Here is a 15,737-nt window from a genome sequence, read left to right on the forward strand (position 1 = left end):
CTAAAGCTTTTACTTCCTTATCGTCGTTTCTTCATCGTAGTATTCTTATTTTCTGTTCGAACATTTTGTGGCTGCGTTGCTTTCGTTATGTTAACATTTGCGTTTCAACTAGGGTTAATATCTAGCAGTACAATAATATGAATATATATTTTTTAAAGCTTCTTTTTGTATGGAAATGCCGCACAGGGCATTTATAATATATATATAAATATATATACATATATATTCCTTTCCATTCGCACAACCCTCACTCGACGTGGGACGAATAAATTTGAAAAACAAAATAGAAAAAAAAATTTATAGAAATAGATCAAACAACACACGCTCAAATAAAACTTAATAAACTAAACATTCTTAAAAATGTAAGCATATACATATATATATTTGCAATATAATTTAAAACAATTGAAACATTAAAAGTATAGATTGACAAACGAACATTGGTGGATGATTTTGTTTTGTTACATTTCGTTTCGATATCGATTTTGTAATTTTCCAGTGATTGGCACAAATGTTTCGAGCAGACGCAAAAAATGATAAAATGTAAAACAATAAGTGCTTAAACACAAATAAAAACAAATTGTATATTTAAATATATTTAACTAGGGATACGATCTAGCTGCAGTTGTTGTTGCTGTGGCCGTGGCTGTCGATGTTGTCTGCCACGCCCTCCTCGAGGGGGGCTCCTCCTTGAGCGGCGGCTCCAGATCCAGATCCAGATCCGCCAGCTTCAGCTCCAGCTCCAGCTCCTGGTGATCCAGCAATGGCTGCCGTTGCGGGCGTAATGGCCTTGGGTGCAAAGTAAACCTCGTAGTTATAATATCAAAGCTCTTCGCTGGCCAGTTTTCTGCTCCTGCACGTACTCCTTGGGAAAGTAGCCCACCTGCGAAAAGCACCAACTGTTGGTTAACAAGCCGTCTTCAGGATTAAGGCATCCATGGTTACCGTGTCACCGATCTTGCCCCGCCACCAGCCCTTGCTGTCGCCATCCTTGCCGATGACCAGCACCTGGCAGTCGGTGCGCAGCTGCAGCTGGTTGCTCCCAGCCTTCGGCTCGTAGTCATACAGAGCGGTCGCGATCACCTCCTTGTAGGGCCACTGCAGCGACTGGTTGAGTCTGGAAAGCGTTTAACCATTTATTATGCTTTTTAGTTCACTTCTCTGTCTCGCATCCAGAAATTATTTCTATTTCTTAATCTTAAGGGCTAATACGACATTATCAGTTGTACCAGTTGAGTTAACTTTTTAATGGTACAGTTTAATCAAAAGGAAAGGCGATAACGAATGTAATCCTCTTCTTTTAGTCTCAATGCACTTCAATGTTCAGAATGTAAAAAAAGATGATATATAGCTCTCATGTCCAGAAATTCTATCAAATTGCAGTCCAATACCAGTTCCAAAGAAGTTATTGAACAAGGACAAATATCACTACTTCATGTACTAGTTAAGTCAACCAATTGAATTTAGTGTTCAGGATCTATACAAAGAAGATTCATGCTCTCTATTAACAGAATGCCATCCATTGCCAGTTCTAATGAATTTAATTTGGTTATAAATACTTATAAGACTATCAGACTATCCTACGTTTTTTTTACTATCATGCCTTTATAAGAAGTAATTAGTGTTTGTGTTTTTCAATTAAATGAATATAAATGTATTGACTTAATAAGTTAAGTTCACCACCACATTTATGTACAAAAAATTGTAAAACCTTTTCATTTCATTTCATTTTCTTATTATTGTTAATTTCAATAGTTCCTATGTTGCCATCTTTTGTTAGTTTGGTCAAAAAAAGTTTTATAACCATTCAATTGGTTGCGTAGCAAGTAACGTTTGTATACATAAATTTTATATATATAGCTGCGGTTTGGAAAATGGTAGTTTTTTTTGCTTATCAATCAAAACTTGTTTTAAAGTCACTTTTATCTTTTTTTTGTATTTTCATGAAGCTATACTTTTTAAAACTAAATGACGCACATAAAAAAATCCGCATATAGCATAGGAATAATATTTTTAAAAACACTGCGAAGAAAAAAATTTGTTCATTTCTAATTTAAAAAAGAGGTCAGATATTAAAAATATTTTTATTCCAACACAATGTGCAGATGAACGAAGATCTATATATTATCACAAATATTTTTGAAGTAATCAAGGGGATAAAGATGTATTTTGGCTATTGGAATTTAATACTATTATTTTATAAAAATATAATATTCTTGTTAAATAAATGACATTAAGTCAAATCTATGCCTAGACATACAACATATTTGTGCAAATTTGTAAAGGGTTTATAAAACATTAAGTATTACACAAATATTATATGTCTTAGCATCAAAGTCAAACTTGGAAAAGAAGGTGGAAAAACTTGCTGATCCGTTTTGGTATAAGTAGCACAAAATAATATTTGTCGTAATTTGGGTTATTAAGCCATTTAATGACTAGAGCCGAAATCAATCAAATGCATCCCCTCTATCACGCTTTTAGCTTACCCCGCAAAATTCTCCCCCAGGTCGTTGCGTTCGTAATAGGAAACCAGTTCGACGATGGTCTTAAAATGCCGGCGCGAGGACAAGCAGTAGAGCATGGAATCGCCGGAGTTCTCCTGGTTGATTTTCATATGTTTGATCACATGATCATCGGTCCTACGGACAACAGAAAGACAGCATGGCATTGTAGATTGGATTGAATAATAAACTAAACAATAAACTCACTTCAGGCTGAGGGCGTACATCGTCTCGTGGGCCGTCGACGGACCCTGGGGACGTACGCGCAGCAAGTAGGTGCCGATGCGTCGGTTCTCCAGCCGATGGGCCGCCGTCTCCCGATCCATGTTGCCCGCGAACCAGTTGAACTCGGACAGCTGGCGATCGCAGACGGGCGGCGGCACACTCACCGGATTCTGCTTGCAACGCCCCGTCGACGAGATGCAGCCCTTGTGCACGCTGATCTGGCACACCTTGCACCGATAGCCCTGGTGGATGCGGCCCTTGAGGAACTTGGAGCAGTGCCGGCACGTGGTCGGGGCGTCGAAGGTGTAGATCTCCATTTTGTGGTCCGTACTTCGGCAGCCAGGCGGTTCGAGGCTTTCCCTGTGGATGGTCGTTTATATAAGTATCCCTTTTTTTAATACAAATAAGCCTAACGCAATGACGCCGCCTGTGGGTCTTAACACACTTTTTTAGGGCAATAGCGCCTGCATATAAAAATAGGCAACCTCTTTTAAATTACACAATTTTTATTAAGCATTTAACAAACATAAAATCAATATTTTGTATCCGATATTTAAAAAAAATTATTTTATTATTTTGTAATATTTAAAAAACGAAAAGTGCAATAAAGACAAAGTTTGCAGGAGTAAAAAAAAAGTTTGTACGGCACTATTGCAGTTTTAGAAAAGCCTTAACTTTTTAAGTCTAACGTTTCACATATTTTAAATCTGTAAAAGTTTTAGTTAGAAAATATTTGAAAAATGTAAGAACTTAGTTGTTGAAACAGGCAATCTGATCAAACAAAAATATTTCTTTTTTTTCAGTTTGATAATAAATTGTTTGTTTTTGCCCTGAATGATGTTTTTATAGTGTTTAGAACCTATACCTAGATATTTGATCAAAATCAGTTGACTACACTGAACAATCAGTTCTAGGCCGATTTTTCGTACAGTGGAAGAGATCTATTCTTCAAACTTTTCAAATCGTGTTTTTGTATACATGTGTACAGTAATCATGTTACAGAACCTAGCCGATCGAACAACTGTTTCCTACATATTAAATAAATGATAAATTAAAAAAAAGAAGTGGAAGTTTGGAAGTGGTACAGCAAAGTTGGGAGGCGGTGTAGCTGCAGACGCTGTTGCATGTACCCAAGAAGCAGTGAAAGCATGTACTCACATGGCCTCGGTGAGGGCCTTGCGCCACTTGTCCCGCTCGTGCTCCGACTTGAGGTACAGGGTGAAGGCGGTCTTGCCCGACTTGCGGGCCAGCAGCAGCTGGTACTTGAAGCGCGTGTCCCGGCCGAGGGTGCGCCGCGAGTGGCTCTGCTCGACGCGATAGTCGGCCAGGTTGTGCGAGTCGCGGTAGTTGTACTGCATGTCGCCCGTCTTGATGTGCAGCGCCTTCACCATGATGAGGATCTTGTCGAAGACGAAGGCGTAGCGCAGCTTGGTCTTCTGGTCCTCGTGCGCCTTGATGTGCAGCTCGCCGTCGAGGAGCAGGCGTCCGTATTGCAGCAGGTCGCTGCCGTTGCCGTTCTGCAACAGTTGCAGGTCGAAGATGCTGTCCTTGACCTTCTGGATGATCACCAAGTGGTCGGAGTCGCGCTTCACCTCGTTGATGTACTGCGACACATCGATCATGGCCTCCTTGGCCCGCTCCAACGAGCGGTAGTCGTCGTGCAGCGGCGACGTCTCCTTCACCAGCTTGTCCAGCAGCAGGTGGTACTTGAGGATGCGCTGCATCGGCACCGACAGGATGTCGCGCAGCTGCAGCTTGCCCACGTTGTAGTCGCGCTCGCACTTCTGCACCAGCTGGTCGATGATCTGGTTCTTCTTGCAGACGTCCGCCAAATAGTCGATGGCGGCCAGCAGGCACGAGCAGTACTCGCCGTAGATGAGGAACGGTTCGCGGAACTCGAGGAAGACCTGGGCCATCTTGACCTTGGCATTGGGCGTCAGCGATTCCCTCAGCTTGTCCAGGAACCTTGTGTGGATGTCGGCCAGCTCCTGCGAATATGGTACACCAAATAAGTAAGTAAATAATTCAATTAAAATTATAACTAAAAGGAAGGTTATGTTTGAATGCTAGACTTTTAAATACCCTACACTCTGTTGACCAACTGCCGCCGGCAGATGGCGCCACCATTTCTAAGGCTAATTTGCCATCTTGTACACCAAATAAATCATTAAAATGAAATTAAAACTCAGAAATACGTCACATTTGAAAGAACTATCAGATACCCGTCAATATGTTTACTAATTTCAAAACAAATATGCAAGATCTTCTATCATCTGTTGGGTCCTTCACTGATGGGTAGATATGGACAGAGTTTGCGAATCGGTACTGGTAATGAAAAAATAATTTTTTAAAATCCAAAACTAATTGAAACAGTACGTCTTCTTATCTAAAATAAAAAATAAATAAAATAAAATAGAGTATGGAACACATTACGATTTTACCCATGTGCCGTGACTTTAAAAATGAAAATGCGCATATATTCTCATCTGCTTTAATAGCAAATGTGTACTAAAATTGGTTGACAATTTTAAAAGATATTATCAAACAAATGAATAACAAATGTGATTGTCTTAAATGAAAAAAAAAATGCACATACCAAATAGAAGAGCCTTATTTATTATAACAACTTCTTTTGCCCTGTGTTATGTTTAATTTAACTGTTTTATGACTTCAAAAAAAAAAAAGTTTGTTTCGAATAAATATATGAATCATAACGGATAACTCACTTTAATCCGCGGAAAAATGATTCGCAGCCCGTCCTCATTGAGATGACGCTCCAGCGGACCCATAAACTTGGTCTTCAGTGCGGTGAGCACGTCCAGATAGTTGGACTCCGTGTCGATCAGCTCCCGGATGACGTAGTCGCGCTGCTCAAAGCTCGTCGACGAGGCGGTCTAGAGGGGAAAGACGGAGAAGTCCAGAGATTAGGGCGGTCAGGAAGCAAGCGACTGGGCCACCAAAGTGTCTCATGCACGGACAGGCGTCGCAATTCTACCTGGCTTCTACTCGTCCTGTGCAGGGCGCACAGATCTTGGTACACCTCCTCTTCTTTTGTGTTGGTGTGGTCGTAACCGGTTCCATTGCATGCAATATTGTCGGTGGTACTAAACGAAAAGGAAATAAATGCCAAAGGAAAACATAAAAAATCATAAAAAACGTATGCAATTTTTTTTTTTTGGGGATGGGGGGGGGGGGGGGGGGGTTCTTATTGTTTCAAATGACAAAATCGTCCGAAAAACTATTGAAAAACATATAAAAGGGCACGACATCAAATCAGAGATCTCTCTTGCAGGGTTTCAAAATTTTCTTACTTAAGGGGCTTAAATCTGGCTTACAGATATATATATTTAAAATAACTGATTAAATTATACGATTATTTTTTTCTACATTTCTGAATAGCTAATATTATTTCTTATTTGTCGTTTATAGGAATGCAGTAAAATAAAAAGGTGTGCCTAACATAAATTAAAATAAAGAAATAAGTTTTAATTTCTACTAAACGTGCAATTTAAAACGAAATTTGAATACGATAGGCCGACAGCCGTTGGCCCGATAATCGATTACCGCCACTGTTAACTAACAGTGCGATTAACAGGGCGATAGAATTCAACCAGGTGGCAACCTTGGCCGGGCAACCAGAACATCTGTGGCAGAACAATAAAAAAAATAAAAAAAAGAACTTTGTGGTTTCGGGATTTCATTTTTATTGGCCCCCAAAATCACGATTTTTGGACTCCCGCTCGCTCCGCACTGGGCACAAACGGAGGAGCTGCAGCCGGGAACTATGGACCACCACACGTACGCCAAAAGTGGATCCAAAAAGTGTAGGCAACAACAACACGTGTTCTGATTGCACGACCTACGAATGCACTAATTCCGCATTTTTCTTTTCTACAATTGGCATTTATGTTTTTCAGGGTCCACGGAGGAGAAACGCGACCTGGTGGTGCAGAGGATCGCGGCGGATGAACTCTTCTCCCGGTATTCGCCCAAGCACGCGGAGCCATGGAAGTGAGTTTCTTGGTTATCCACGAGGAGAACTGGCGAAATGGTGAAGTGGGTCTAGAATCCCTCATAAATCTGGGAAACCTATTTGTGGAACTCAGGCCTTATAGCAACTAACAAAGGAGATATTTGTTTAAAAGGGAATTAATAGGGAAGCCTTTGGTTTTGTTCAGAAACAACAATATGATTCTTACAACTTTTACCAATATTCGTGTTGAAAAAATGTTCCTTTGCCAACTGTGTACAGTGGTACATTTATAAAGTATGCTCTAAGATCCTAACCTTTCACAATTTAAAACTCGCAACCTATTTCCTTAACTCACATTTCAAAAAAATTAATGTGAATTAATTATTAAAAAACAACAAAATTGTAAAGACCAACTTTTGAAAGTTTTTAAAAACTAAAAGCAAAACTAAAATTAGCGGTAAAATTGTTTGTTTACAACTTTGACTATTTGTTATTTAAAACTTCGTATAAGATTTTAGTCTATATCCAACTATTAATTAGTTTATGAGTTACAAACATAAAAAAATTGATTGCCACTAGAAAAGGAATAATAATAATAATAACCTTTTAAACCAATTTAAAGTACAAACTCGTCCCGACAAATTCTAAGGCTTAAACTTTTTCTCAGCATTGAATTGTGATTCTCAAAAGCAAACAATTTCAAATTGTGGCTAATGAGCTTAAGATGACTCCAATCGTCGTACTAATTTCATAACCAATCCTGATCTCTTTGCATACATCAATCAGTAAATCAGTTAAAACAACCTTTTATATCCCTTTAGAAAATTCAAGGACATGGCCAAAATTGGCGACTTCAGCGAGATTGCGCTGCGCAAGCAATGGTTCTCCATGGTGCAACGCTATCGCATCCACAAGGCCAACGCACTTGGAGGCCCGCTCAACAAGCAGAGCATCGAGGAGCTGAACAAGGAGTGGGAGTTCTTTGGCCTCATCCATGCCTACATGAACCAGAAGACCGCCGACCTGCACTCGTATGCGCTCAAGGAGCCGAATGTGGAGCCGCCCAACAACAACCTGGCCATCGCCAGCGTCTATTCCTGCGACGAGGCGCAACTTTCGCCCCTGATGTTGGGCGTGCTCAACGATCACAACTTTGGCGAGCGATCGCCGCCAAACGAGGGCGATACCACCGACGACATGGACGACTCAGCCGTTGCATCGCCCTGCCATCGGAACAGGGCCACCATCGCCAGCATCGCCCAGCACAGCAACAACGATGAGCTGGACAGGCTGCTGGCCGAGGCCACCATGCGCAAGGATGCCGGTGAAGGCGGAGGCGGTGGCGGTGGCGGATGCGGAGACTGTGAGGATGCGGGCGAGGATGTGTGCATGACCACCACCTGCCACGAGATGGAGTGCGGCCCGGTGATGATCGGCGGCGAGGTGTCCCTCTCCAACAGTCGCTACAACGACGACTTTGATGAGTCCTCGACGGCAACAACGACGACAACGACAACGGTCGTGAAGACCGAGAAGCTGGAGCAGCAGCCAAGCGAGTTGGTGGCCAAAACGGTCAGGAAACGACACCACCAGCGCAAGGTGCTCAGCGAGAAGGACAAGTATTACAGGTGAGTCAATCGTCAAACTGAGTGAATTGTGCATTTATCGAATAACTTTAAATTTGAAAAAAAATCTATTCTCTGGAGCAACTAAACTTTGATAGCTGTTTTTGCTGCTTAAAACAAAATATAAAACCTTAAAAAAATAAATCATATTTGATAATCCTTTTTGAGTGCCTATTTAAAGATTAGTTTTAAAAATAAAACTTTTTTTTAATTGAATCGGTTTTCTAAAGCAACTTAACTTTTATAGCTATTTTTGCCAAGTATAAAACATTTCAAAAATTAAAATGGTTTAGATTTCTTTCGTTAGTCAAAAAACTTGTTCAATGAAAATAAATCTGTTTTGTGGGGCAACTTAACTTGAATAGCTAAAAAGATTAAAACATAAATTAATAAACATTTTTAGAATCTTGTTTGAACGCATATTTAAAACTAAATTGAAAAACTTAATTATTGAAATTGAATCAGTTTTCTAGAGCAACTTATCTTTTTGCTGCTTATAAATTTGCGAATAGGCCAACATGTAAAAACACTAATAGAGGGCTACATAAATATGTATATGCATGTAAGGAACTTAAAACGTTTTCTTTCATTCAATCAAAATATTGTTAACATTTTAAATGTAATCAAAACTGGAAGTACATTTTTTTGAAATGACATTAGTTTAAGCTAATCTTGTTTACTTAAATTTATTTAAAATACTGAACACATTTAAATAGCGTTCAATATACTCCAAAACTAGAAGAAAATTGTACAAACTCAAATTTCACTCACTCAATAGATTTGGAAGCTAAGAGTAAAATTAACTAATTAACTAATTCCTGTTGCAGGCATCGTCGTCTCTACGAGCAGCGAATGGAAAAGCGTCTGATGGGCTTGTGCACTGTGGTGGGTCAGCTGCTAAAGCAGTTTGCCCCCGACATGGATGTCCAGCCACTTCTGGCCTTGGGCAGCCACATGGCCCTCAACTCGCCGGCACCGAGTAGCAGTGACGGAAACGAGGACGAGGACCAGGATGAGCAGGAAGACCAGGATGAGCAGGAGGATCAGGAGGATGCAGATGCGGATGCCATGTCACTAAGAATCTAAGCGGACATTCGAAGCATATTGTTCCACTCCGGTCAACTGATTGTTAGTTCCTATCTGTTTCTCCACATTGGAATCCCATCTCAATTGTATTTCTTACAATTCGCAAGCGAAGTATAGATAGACACGTTAAGTGATAACAAAAACTGAATACATTAATCAAATGAAAGAATGTAAACACTAGATAAGCAGAAAGCAAACCAAATACAATGCGTATGGAAATGAAAAAAGACTTGAACAATAAATGGGCCTGATAATGGGCAAACAGCAAGCCTATGTGGGTTACCCGTCTAATTTCAATGTTTCTTCAATAAAATAAAAACTATTTGAAATGCATTATGGTAAGGTTCCCAACTTGTCAATACTGCAGATTCAAATAAGTACTTTGTTAAATGTATCTAATGTAAAATACCAATAAAACAAAGACACATTTGGGTAATAGAAAATTCCAAATAATAATAGGATAATCACGTGAAACATTGAAAACAATAGCATAAGCCATCGGACAGACGAGTTGTTAGTTGTTAATGGGATTCCGCGCTTCGGCCTTTTATCGCCGCACATCCCTGTTTGACAGGCAGAAGCTTTTGGTTATGGATCGATATGGTTTGGGGTTTTCCCATCGGCTTGGTGGTGCGATGATGACTGTACCGAACTACTTTTGCAATATGCTCCCACATCCCAGCTCGGTAACACAATGGTTGCTAAAATAGTGAGGAAAGTAGTTGGCATGGCCAGCACTTCCGGTGGCTATCTGTGTTTCCTCGATCGGTGTCAAGTGGGGGTCGATAACCCATTGCATTCCCGTTTTGGATCAACCAGAAGCAGAAGAGCGGGAAGAAAGTGGCGCTCGGTGTGATATGGTATATGTGGTGTATATGCTATATGCTATAGGGTATATTTTGTGGCCTCTAATCTCGGGGATGCGGGGTTCGTTGGTGGGTGGATTGGTGGATTGGTGCGCGTCCGGGTGGGTTAGTGGTTGATTTGGTTGGTTGAGTGGTTCGAGTGGTTCGAGTGTTTCGGGTGACGGGGGGCAAGCTAAGTAAGCTCAAGCGCAAGCAAGACAAGCTGTGAATTGTGGGCATGGGCATTGGTGCAGGGCGGTTTCTTACGGCTATTTGGTATCTAAGGGATCAAGCATTCGACGGATGGATATGGGCGGCAGGAAGAAGAGGGGAGGAGGAGGCGAAGTGTCGGGAAAGGAGATGAAAGGCTGTTACACAAGACGATACGCTGGGGTGGGTCGATCCTTACGGACAAAATCGCAGGAGCAGAAGGCAATCTGTGAGCTGTTTTATGGTTACCGGTTCTAAAAACTGAAATATATTGGAATTTCAATTATCAGTTAAGTTACTTGAATTTATAGATTTAATCTTAGCCAATGAAAACGAAGTATTAAAAGCTATTTAAATTTAGAAAAAAAAATATGAAAGGAAGCCATTTGGTTATCCGAAGTATATAATACCCTTTCAGTTATTACAACAATGTATTAGTTAATACACTTTACTTAATGCACCAATTGGTATATAAAACGTTGTGTACCACTATTAAATTTGTTAATGCTTCTATATTAAACCAGATAAGGTGATTTCGTTGTTAAATTGCTAAAAGTTGACTAAATTGGTTTAATTTAAAAGTATTTTGGTCATTTTACTTGTCGATTTTTATTCAAAACAAAATTTTTTTTAAAATTAAATTATATCTCATGTTTTTTGCATGCAAGTGTAAAATTTTGTATTCATTGTCCCTACACTTCCATCATAAATATTTTTTGAAACAGAAATGATACTTTCGGTAAAGTTTCTTTCGGACATTTTAAAACTAGAAGACGGATTCTGCTGATGTTCCTGACTAAAATATATATTGTTGTTTTCTTAATTGCGTTGCCAACTTCTGACTAACAAACATTGCCTAGAACAGCTCTAAGATTACATTTCGTTCCTAGAATTTTTTAGTATATTTCCAACAAGTCCGAACTGCAAAGCAACTGACTATTTCCACACATAACATAAAATTTTTAATTAAATTTAGATCCGAAAATTATAAGATTATAATATTTATATTTTGTGCATGGAACTTCCGTTGCTTTGGTCTTGACTTGTTGAGTTCGCTTTCGATTCATGGCGGATCGATCCCACCCCGCTGGACACAAAGACAGTTAATATGATGGACAGCACACCTCGGGTTTGGCCTTGGCCTGGAAGGTGACGTAGCACAGGTCCTCGTAGACCTTCTCGTCGTCCTCGCTGTAGATGTAGGCGTACTCGTGCTCCGTGGACGCCATCGAGGAGCGGTAGTTGTAGACGGCGGCGGCCGCCCGCTGCAAACGCTGACTTTCGCTGATCAAAAGCGACGACGAGGAGGAGGATGTGGACACCAGCCGGCTCATTGGTGGCCCGGGAGCAGTTGATGGCGAAGTGACCGCGATGGCTTCGTCGCCCAAGGGCGATTCGCATTGTCGGGCAAAGGATTCCGGAGTGGGTGTGACCGCATTGGAGGCGGAATCAATCGTGGTGGAGCTAACCACATCCAGGGTGAGATCGAAGGAGAGGTTCCTTTCGCCAGCCAGCAGCGGTGTCTCCACGCTCGCATCATCCAAATCATTTTCGATGGTCGAGTCGCACATATTGGAGAGCGAGTCCTCGATGTAGTCGTCGATGTCCTCGGTGCCGTTCTCGATGGTTATGTCGCTGTTCTCGTCCAGCGATCCACTCTGCGAGGTTCTATCGTAGTACTCCGCCGACGAGGAGGCGGAGGCGGTGGCGTCAATGCTGCTCGTCTTCTGCATGCTCAGATCGCTGGGGGGAATCCCCCGATTGCGACCCACATATCACATTCACCACCAAGAAAGCAACACCCATACACAATTCACATTCACAATTACACACACCGATTCCAATTCGATTTGATTTAATTGAGTCGATTCATTCACCCAGAGTGTTAGATAGAGATAGAGACAGACAGAAAGAAAGAGAGAGAGTGTGTTAGATAAAGCTGGACAATGGGATATATGCTTGGGTCTGCGTCTGCTCGACATTGACATCTACTTCGACTTCGACTTCGATTTCGACTTCCTCATCTTGCACAGATAACAATGAATGATAATGATATGGATATGTGTACATATATCTGATATAATTATTCAGTGATTTCTAATCAAAGTGTATCAGTAAATTACAAACCAGATTCTGATATTTATAACCTAATAATATATCTTTGCAGTTTCAGGCACTTTTGTATCTTACTTTAAAGTTCGGCAAGAAATACATTAAGATTGTAAGATTTTATAATTAACTCAGCTACTTTATAAACTGCCGAACAAATATCATAACTTCCTTGTCTTACACACAAAATAATGAATTATTTATGCAAATTTATCCGAGATAATTGTTCAGTGATAATAGCTTTAAAGGGTGTCTAACGTGCCATTTTAGGGTTCACCACATTTTGCACAGTTTTATACATTATTATATAATTTTAACTTTTAGTTTTATCGCGATTTTGGAGATGTCGAAATTCCAGAAAGAAAATAATTTATGCCTACAAATATTTGAATAATCATACATATTTGTTCCATGTGCTCGATAAGCAGCCAGACAAGGGCTTATATTTAGTCTTGGGTCCGGGAAGTATGTGGGCGCATAATGAGATCGGTTCGGGTCGCATTGGTTTGTGGGTTAAGGGGCGGGGACAGGAAACAGGGGACAGGGGACAAGGGACAGGGGTTTGCTGGGGCAGGAAATGCAGGCCTGCATCCATGAGCAGCGGATCAAGCGGGGGAACACGCACCATGGCTCAGGGACACTAAACGGAGACGGAGACAGGGATCCCGCCCAGACTTATGTACTCACGTGGAATGCAGGTCCTTGTAGATGGCCTCGTCCGAATGGGAGCGCTCACTAGGTGATAGCTGCAGGTTAAAGCCACTGAAAAGAGTTTAAAAAGTATAAGTTAGTCAAGGATTTAGCTTGATTAAAAAAAAAAAAATTATAAATGTGTTGTTTTTCCTATACATTACATTTTCCTAAACATTATAATTTATGTTCAGTGTACACACATATTTTAATGTCATTATTATACCGAAAAATGCTGTGCTCATGTAATTTAATAAATGAGATACTTAATTCAAATTGCAGAAGTAGATATGTGTACAAAATATAAGTTGGTCCTTGTCAATAATCGCGGATGTGTTGCTGACTTTACCGACCATTCCCGATTCGTAGAGAATAATATACATGTTGCTTAAAAAATAAATAGTCAAATGTTTAACGCATTTTTTCAACACATATTTTAAATTATGATATATATATATCCAGAAATATATATTTCAGAAATGTAGATTATTAAGGGAGGAGTAGGGTTTTTAAATAATTTTTTTCATCATTTATCTTTAAAAATGTAATGTAATGCTCTTTCAATGTCTTACTATATGTACGAGTATGAGTATTTAAAATTTGATTTAAACTGTTTCGTCAATAAAAACGTTCAAAAGTTTGTTTATTTTTTAACAATCCTCATAAGTCTTGAACCAATGAATCTATAATGCAAATTGCGATTTAGCTTATTGAAACCAAAATGTGGTTGTAAACATGACCGAATGATTAATTTGATTGTGTTATTTTTGAAAAATCGGTTTTGCTGCGCACTGAAGAATTTCAATATTCCGTGCAGGTATTTGCGAAATGCACATACATACACATAACTACAGAAATCAATGTAAAGAAATCGTTCGTTTTTCAAAAGGCTGGCATTTTTTAAAAAATAATAATGCTTTTATTACTTAGTATTTTTATTTTCCCGTTTTTACTTTTCAAAGTTCGCATTCGATTTTAAAAACGGTTAAAAAATAATTCAAGAGAAAAATACTACACAAAATTAGTGTAGTTCTATAACCTTGATAAACAATTTTTTATCTATATTTCCTATTCCTTATGTTTTTTGCCAAAATAATTTGACACTGGACCATTGTCCATATGTTTGGATTTGCATCTGAATGTGATTGTAAATATGTATGTAGTCTTATCAACAAATATTAAATAAACTGAATCAATTCTGATTCGCTGGGACTTAAAGCAACACTGTCTGAATCTGAGCAAACCTGAGGCTATTATATAAAAACAACAATTAAATTTTTAAATAATAAAATTACAAAATTATAACCATTGCAAACTACTAAACAATTTCAATCAATCAATATTTAAAGCATTTCTCTTTGACCACCAGTTGCTTGGATGTGCCTAAACACAATCTGAATCTGAAGGGATTGGCTGGAGCACCGAATCCCACCCCCACTTGGCATACTCACATTAGATCCGGATGCATCTGCTGCACCTTGCGGCACTGCGAGAGCTTGGAGAGGGTGATGAGGACGCGGTGGAAGTTGGTCAGGTCGTACAGCATCGTTGGCTCGAAGAGATCGGCATCGCGGATCCCGAAATTGTTGTGGCACACGTCCAGGAAGAGCTTGATGTTCTTGCTGCACAGGAACTGCAATGGGTTGTGTGGCAATCCGCTTTAGATCTTAGTCCACCATGGTTCCGCCTCCCTTGCCCTTCTACTTTACCTGTGCCATCTGTGGCTTGCGATTGAACTCCCGAGGATCCATGCTGCTGGGGTCCAGATGGATGACCAGATTGCACAGGAGCACACCATCGCGGAGGGTCATCGCCAGGATGCGAATCTCGGCGTCCGCCTGGGCGGCCTTGTGGTCGGGCGGGATGACCTTGCACCTGGTCAGCCAGGCGACGCACTCCCTCCACAGATCGCCGTTCACACCTGCCACGCCCCCAAAACTGTTGCTGGCCATTTGGAAGGGAGTAGGGGAGGAAGGGCTTTGGGTAGGGGTCGGGGTGCTTTGGGCGGGTCAACTGGAAACTGGGGTGGGTGGTCGGTTGGGGGGGCGTGGGAGAGCGGGGTCGGGAGGCGGGTCGGTACGGAGGGGCGGGGCGGGGCCTCTCTCGTTGCGTTAATGAAAACAATTGAGGCTCATCAGTTGGCCGTTGCGAGATACACAGAAAACAACAAAAACAACGGAGGCGACCGAATCGAAAAGCGTACGAATCGCGTACGTCAGCGTTTTGGCCGTTTTTTGCACCGACACACGCAAACACACTGCACTAAGCACACGGCTATGGGAAAAATGCTCCGCTTTTGGTTTTAAAATTAATTCTTTTATTGCAAAATATTGGGTTTATCGAAGAGGAAGAAGACTCGACTTCCGATATCAGTCTATAAGAACCGGTGTGACCGTTCGCAGCTCCCTAAAATATACTGTCGCGATCGAAAAATACTAAATTATGCCATCAGTGCTGCAAAATACGAATA

At 40.6% G+C, this 15,737-nt stretch overlaps 2 protein-coding genes across 4 annotated transcripts; one reads left to right on the top strand and one right to left on the bottom strand.

The window, feature by feature from the left end:
• Window positions 1-451: 451 nt before the first annotated feature.
• On the bottom strand, window positions 452-15,661 carry LOC128265755 (protein vav). 3 transcript variants are annotated; one of them, XM_053001963.1, is made up of 11 exons: window positions 14,977-15,661; window positions 14,719-14,900; window positions 13,265-13,339; window positions 11,591-12,211; window positions 5,725-5,833; window positions 5,456-5,623; window positions 3,888-4,717; window positions 2,712-3,089; window positions 2,490-2,642; window positions 946-1,117; window positions 452-883 (listed from the first exon to the last, which is right to left on the bottom strand). In XM_053001963.1, the coding sequence occupies exons 1-11, from the start codon at window positions 15,217-15,219 to the stop codon at window positions 815-817; spliced, it is 3,000 nt and encodes a 999-aa protein (XP_052857923.1). In that variant the 5' UTR covers window positions 15,220-15,661; the 3' UTR covers window positions 452-814. The 3 variants fall into 3 exon arrangements, with proteins under 3 accessions (XP_052857923.1, XP_052857922.1, XP_052857921.1); XM_053001962.1 differs by lacking the exon at window positions 11,591-12,211; XM_053001961.1 differs by lacking the exon at window positions 5,725-5,833 and having other exon boundaries at window positions 11,593-12,211.
• LOC128265761 (uncharacterized) lies at window positions 6,331-9,687 on the top strand. The gene is made up of 4 exons (XM_053001969.1): window positions 6,331-6,553; window positions 6,647-6,740; window positions 7,524-8,330; window positions 9,155-9,687. Exons 1-4 carry the CDS (start codon window positions 6,514-6,516, stop codon window positions 9,411-9,413), a joined length of 1,200 nt encoding a protein of 399 aa, XP_052857929.1. The 5' UTR covers window positions 6,331-6,513; the 3' UTR covers window positions 9,414-9,687.
• Window positions 15,662-15,737: the final 76 nt, after the last annotated feature.

The sequence above is a fragment of the Drosophila gunungcola genome, unplaced genomic scaffold (genome assembly GCF_025200985.1).
Source record: "Drosophila gunungcola strain Sukarami unplaced genomic scaffold, Dgunungcola_SK_2 000153F, whole genome shotgun sequence".
NCBI classification, from domain to species: domain Eukaryota; kingdom Metazoa; phylum Arthropoda; class Insecta; order Diptera; family Drosophilidae; genus Drosophila; species Drosophila gunungcola.